General features: G+C 43.2%; 1 protein-coding gene across 2 annotated transcripts in view; it reads left to right on the top strand.

Annotated features, from left to right (window-relative positions):
* The first annotated feature begins 1137 nt into the window (after positions 1-1137).
* LOC101854255 (zinc finger and BTB domain-containing protein 18.3) overlaps positions 1138-6669 on the top strand; it is a 13050-nt gene continuing 7518 nt past the window's right edge. Inside the window, exons 1-2 of one of the 2 annotated variants that reach the window (XM_013082785.2) lie at positions 1138-1826; positions 3335-3583. In XM_013082785.2, the coding sequence (XP_012938239.2) occupies positions 1300-1826; positions 3335-3583 (776 nt within the window). In that variant the 5' untranslated portion in view covers positions 1138-1299. Of the gene's footprint in view, positions 1827-3076; positions 3584-6669 lie in introns of both variants that reach the window. The other variant, XM_035969914.1, reaches the window with a different exon arrangement.

The raw sequence follows: 6669 nt of genomic DNA, 5'->3' as shown, positions 1-6669 counted from the left end.
ATTTCGCTTTATCTTTGGTGTACATGTGCATGTATATCTACTTTTACTGGCCTTCTATCTGACCTCTCTCCTCAACTTTAGCTCACGGCTGTGAACTACATTTTACCAATACCACCACTGGGGTAGCTTGTATCCCTATATCTGCTGTCTACTGCCTGGCTTGTCCCAGCACTGTTCTCTGACAGCGCACAGACGTTAACCTTGCCTTTTTCCCGACGTCTGTCTCGATCTGCTCTTGTCTACTCGTGTACAAGCACGGATTGCAATTGGCATTTCAAAATTCTGGGCAGATACTCCTGTTGCCCGAGGGTATAATTCTAGCTCAAAACGTGCAGTAAAATTTTTAAGTGAGTGCCTGGGTTTGTGGGATTGGAACCCACAGGGCAAGAGATCAAGGGGAAGACCTCGTGGAACCTGGAGAAGAATCACAGAAATCGATGTACAGAAAAGTGAGAAGACATGGAATAACATCAAGAAGCTAGCCCAGGATTGAGAAAAGTGGAGGGTGTTTGTCCGTGGCCTATACCCTGGTGCAGGGTGATAAAGGCAATGATGATGATGTCTGGGTTTGAGAACAATAATCAACTGGACGGAATCGCCTTTCCCAGTACACGGGCATAATGAAATTTTGAGTAGACGTTTCTGCTGCCCAAAGGCATCAATTGAAGTCAAAACGTGAATTTATGAAACGAGCCTCTGGGTTTGAGAATAATCAAACAGGACAGAGACCTCTTTCAAGTACTTACACTTGAATTAGACAATTGTCTTTTTCCTACCATCTGTCTCGATATGCTGTCTCTCTACTACTGGGGCAAGTTTAGTCCTCGGATTGCACCAGAATGTCGTCAGACTAATTTACATTGTTTGAACAATAAGGAAGAAAGAGCGAACGAGAGAGAGAGAGAGGGGAGAGAGAGAGAGAGAGAGAGAGAGAGGGAGAGAGAGAGAGAGAGAGGGGGGGGAGGGGGAGGGGGGGAGAGAGAGTTCGTTTGTGTGTTTGTGTGTGTGTGTGTATATATGTGTGTTATGTGTGCGCACGTGTGAGTGTGTGTGTGCAGTTGTGTGTGTGCAGTTGTGTGTGTGTGTGTGTGTGTGTGTGTGTGTGTGTGTGTGTGTGTGTGTGTGTGTGTGTGTGTGTGCGTGTGTTGTGTTCCTAAGGCTTGGAGCCAGGTCGCTGGTAGACAACCATATTGATTTGTCACTTGGAATAAACACACCGTTACTAAAAATCTTTTCTTTTTCAGACGCGCAATAGCCATCTATTCGGTGCCAACGGACGGTAGCATACCTGAGATCACTATGCTCTCTGGGAATGCATCAGAAATTTCAGCAAAAATCGAATCAGAACCAGAGCCAGGTCTTCCCTCGCCCAAACAAGCAGGGATAGCTGAAAAATGCAGACCACCTTGTTTGCCTTATATGAAAACCCTTACTCTCTCCACTGAAGGCTCGTCTCCATATTCATCAGAAGCGATCTCCATCTCTACTTGTTCGCCGAACATGGCTATGGCAATGCCTCTCCTTTCACCACAAGTTTCGCTATCACATTTGTCTGCAATGGAAGCTACATCACCTCCCTGCTCTAACCCATCCGCCTGCGACAGCGAGAAAAGACCATGTTTGAAGAACACCTCGGAACAAGACAGTGAAGGAACTGAGCAGTTTGTTTGTTTCTATTGTGATGTAAAGTGTCATTCAGAATGGGCGATCAAGAGGCACCTGAGGGGGAATCACAAGGAAGAAGATGAACTCTTGTGGAGGAAGGAATCTGCGCCGGAGACTTTTTTTGTGAAAGACAAGCCGGTTCGCAGACGAGCTACCTTTAAGTAAGTTTGTACAATACTTAAGTGGGACTAGTCCCTGAACCTAATGATATACTTAATTACACACTCACACGCATGCGCGTCCACACGCACGTGCGGGCACACACACACACAAACACACATGCATACACACACATACATATACACACACGCTTACACGTATACACCTACATACATATACACGCACATACACCCACACACACAAACACACACGCACACTCACGCATACACACAATCTCCCACACGCACATGCATACAAATATACTCACGTGCATACACGTACTTCTACCTTACTGAGGGATTTGTTGAAGTGCGTCATACTTTAAATTTTCAGGCAATGATGTATTTAAATTTTTATAACTTCACTGACCTTTGGGAGGTTGACGGTTGATGGATACTCAGGTGAAGTTTGCTCACTTACTATATTTCTGTAAAAAATCAATATATTCCTTAACTCACGTCTAATCTTTGGCACTTGCATGACGTTTTGTTGTTGTTGCAAGTGCCATTTAACTCTTACTAAATCTTAACCTGATGTATACGACAAGATGGATCACTCCGCTATAAATTATGAAAAGAGTCCAATCTGCGATGTTTCTCTTACGTAGAGTTATTGTGTTGTTTCTTGATAAGAAAAGAAAGAAGACCAAAGACTTAAAGCCCGAAGTATTTTGTTGCTGTCCTGTCCCCATACAGTCGTCTCCAATAGACGGCAGTTTTTTATTTCGCTTTAACTTGGGTGTGCATGATGAGTAAAGTATCTACTGCAACTACAACTGGCCTTCTATCTGACCTCTCTCCCATTCTCTAGTTCACGGCTATGAACTACATGCTGACAATACCACCAGTGGTATAGCTTATTTCTACATGTACTGTTTACCGTCTTGCCTGTCACAGTTCTGTTCTCTGACAACATGCCGACGTAAACATTGCCTTTATCCTAACTTCTGTCTTGATCTTCTCTCTGTCAACTCCTGGCGCAAGCTTAGTCCTTTATTATTCCATCTCGCTGCAAAATGTCGTCAAGTTAATTTACATCTTTTGAATAAGAAGAAAGGAAGAACAAGAAAGAAAGAAAGAAAGAAAGAAAGAAAGAAAGAAAGAAAGAAAGAAAGAAAGAAAGAAAGAGGAATATTATTTGTTTATATCTGTATTGCTAGTAGGCGAGCGAGGAAACGGGTCGCTGGCAGGCAACTTTGTTGATTTGTCACTTGGAATAAACGCACTTTTACAAAACATGTTCTTTTTTCCAGACGCTCAATAGCCATCTCTTCGGTGCCAACAGACGGTAGCATACCTGAGATTAGGGTGCGCTCGGGAATTGCATCAAATTATAGTTCAGCGGAAATGAAATCTGAACTAAAGTCGGATCTTCCTTCCACCAAACAAGCAGTGACCGCTGAAAAATGTGGATCGCCTTATTTGCCAAATATGATAACCCCTACCCTTTCCACTGAAGGTTCGACAATGCGTACCCTTTCAGCAGAAATTTCGTTATCGTCTCCTTCCAGTTCTAATCCATCATCCTGCAATAGTGAGGAAGAAACGTGCTTGAAGAACACCACGGAACGAAGCAGTCGAGAAGGAACTGAGCTGTTTGTTTGTTACTATTGTGGTGTAAAGTGCCATTCTGAATCGTCCATCAAGAGGCACCTGAGGGGGAATCACAAGGAAGAAGATGAACTCTTGTGGAGGAAGGGGTCGGCGCCAGAGACTTTCTCTGTGAAAGACGAGCCCGTTCGCAGACAAACTACTTTTACGTAAGTTTGTATACACAATTTTTTAGTGGCTTAACGTAGTCCCTAAACCTCACATTAACACACACACACACACACACACACACACACACACACACACACACACACACACGCACGCACACACACACACACACACACACACACACACACACACACGTTGTATCTAGTTTCTGTCTAAAGTAGGGTATGGGAGATTTTACAACAGTGTTATACTCTGCCCCTTGGGTCGAGTGCCAGGTGTCCGGGCTGGGGGTATCAGAGATTCAATCTTTTGCGTGAAGACGGAGGCTGCCCGGAAACACGATGCGACCACGTCTGTAGTTTTACTCAAGGGACGTCCATTGTTATCTGAGGATGAAGGGTGGAGATTTATTACCTTATGACGTCAATCTTTAGCGGTTCGCTATATCGTGTTGGGTTGCATTGTTCATTGTTCTGGTCAAGTGAACAGGTTATATTATTTGCACCGGGTGTAGAAGGTGTTCATTCGGACGGAGTGTAATCCGCCCCCATTTCGCCGCTGCCCTACCCGTGGAAAGTTTGATCCTTAACGCGCCCTCTGTTTGTAATCGAATAGTTAAAATATGGCAGATGTAGGGTATCGAAACTGGTAAATGATCATTCGAAGTGGCTAGCCGTACTTAGATCTAGGTTTGGCCCTATCGACTCCAACCTGTCAAGTTCACAGGTCTCATTGATCTAGATCTAGTCATTATTCAGGTTCAAATACATGCAAGTCAGTAAGGCACCTTTTTTCTGAAATACAAATACTTAAGGCATTGCAAACTAAAAATTTCATTTACAATTCAGCCATCAATATTAAGTACTGCTAGCCTGACAGTCTAGCCGTCCTTAAGTACGGCTAGCCTGGCTGTCTACCAGGACTTAAGTACGGCTAGCCAAGAAGTCTAGCCGTACTTAAGTACGGCTAGACTGCAAGTCTAGCCGTACTTATCTTAGGCCCTATTAACATTACAAAACAGGAGGTATAAAATACATGCACTGTCATTATTACACCTGGTTTCGTCTCAAATACAAATACTTTAGGTACTGCAACTAAAAATTTATATTTACAATTCAGTAGGCCTATTTTATTAATGGTCAGTCTAGCCATCATACTAAGAATAAGTACGGCTAGCCCAGCTGTCTAGCCGTACTTAAGTACGGCCAGCCAACCGTACTTAAGTCCATGATCATTTTCACATCTAAGAATTGTGTATGTGTGTGTGTGTGTGTGTGTGTGTGTGTGTGTGTGTGTGTGTGTTTGTGTGTGTGTGTGTGTGTGTGTGTGTGTGTGTGTGTTCTTTTGAAGTACAATGTTATAGTAATCCTTGCTCACTATGGGGAGGTGGGGATAAGACTTCAAACAGGGTAGAACTATATAAGTATCACTTTATATTGGATATCAATTATTAAAATAGGATACGAATCAGTGAGGGGTGAGATAAAACATTTTTGATGTAACAATTTGAAAGGCATTCTCTTGACAAACTGTTCAATGGTAATTTCTTTTTGCATATTATCCCTCTTTCAGACTGCTCCAGCGTTTAATCTTCTGTGTGTCTCTCTTTCTCAGTTGAGCATACTGGCCAGTTTCCACGGCATTGATTTTCAAGTGGTTCATTGTCTGGTGGTCACTGAGTGCCCTTATAAAAAGGAAAATGTTTGGTGAGGCGAACCTAAACATCTTGGTAGTAGAGAATCTTTTGTAGTAGCGAGTATTCGAGGCCGTATTCGATGTCTCTGTAACTGCCTAATTTAGCTAGTTATATCAATACCAACGCATGACGAGTTAATGATCAGCTTCCCCGACAGATAACTTGTTTTATGACCGGGTGGTGAATTCGAGATCCCCTGTCAACTCTTCCCCCTCCAACAGACTAGGAGCGATGCGGTATGTGGGGTCATTTAACTTTACGAGGAAAGGCTCTTAGTATTTTAGCGGTATCTGCAATAACGATCCTTCTCGTTTCAACATTGTACGGTCTAGTACGCTCTCTACAACGCTTTGAGTAACTCCAAGCTACACAACGGTTGCAAATAGCCAAAGCGTTTTGCCTTGTGGTGAAGATACGCAAGTAGACCGACTAGTTTTCAGTGGATTTCTAGATTGACAGGTGAGGAGGCGCGCTTTGTACGTAGTACTTTCATCGCATGAATGATGTAAATCGTGTCGATGAGGACGTAAAACACCTTTGTATATAATTCCCGAAAATTGATGTAGATCAACTTGAAATAAATGTCAACCCCCCCTCCTCCAAATTTTCACAAGTTTCTCGACTACAGTTCATTTGCACGGCTGCTAGGAGCTGAGATACAGGCTGAAGCAGAATTGTCTAATATTATTATTCGTTATTTTATGGGATCCGATTTTTTTTAAAACTTAAGGACATCAGACATCAATTCATTACCGGAATCTGACATTATAACTTTTAGATTGACGTGCACTGCCAATTGGCGTTTCCACCACAGTGCTACCGGTAGGAGCGTTTTTTTTTTGTTGGGGGGGTGGGGGGGGGGGGCTTGAACTTTGTACCCCTCTCAGAACGGGATATAGTCCAAACAGTACAGGCGGGGTTGAAGCCCGCTTTCAAATTATGTCGACAGGCGGGTAAATAACTTGTTTAACCCTATCCGTATGTCGTGTTTTACTATCGTATCCATACGTGGGGAACTCTCTGCCACCACTTTCCAAAGAGGAAATTTACTCGTTAATCCGATCCGCATGCTTTGCATAGCAGTCTGTCAAAATGATTTTTTGAGAAACACTTAAAATTTCAAAGATATCTTCCCCTCAGAAGCATTTTTTAAAATATGAAGAATACAACCCCGGGGTACAAAATGAACCCAGGGCGTACGGATAGGGTTAAAACTAATAAAACTCCCAGTATGCTTTAATCATAGACACCTTCTCCCGGCAGCTGAATACACGCACTAAGAGTACCCACATGAAATAATGGAGATAGAGATAGAGAGAGAGGGGGGAGAGGGAGAGAGAGGGGGGAGACGCAAGAGATAAAGGGAGAGAGAGAGAAAGAGAGAGAGAGAGGGAAAGAGGGAGAGAGTGTGTGTGTGTGTGTGAAAGAGAG

Source organism: Aplysia californica, unplaced genomic scaffold (genome assembly GCF_000002075.1).
Source record: "Aplysia californica isolate F4 #8 unplaced genomic scaffold, AplCal3.0 scaffold00194, whole genome shotgun sequence".
NCBI classification, from domain to species: Eukaryota; Metazoa; Mollusca; class Gastropoda; order Aplysiida; family Aplysiidae; genus Aplysia; species Aplysia californica.
The sequence above is the reverse complement of the archived record's forward strand: the minus strand, read 5'-3'. Positions and strand labels throughout refer to the sequence as shown.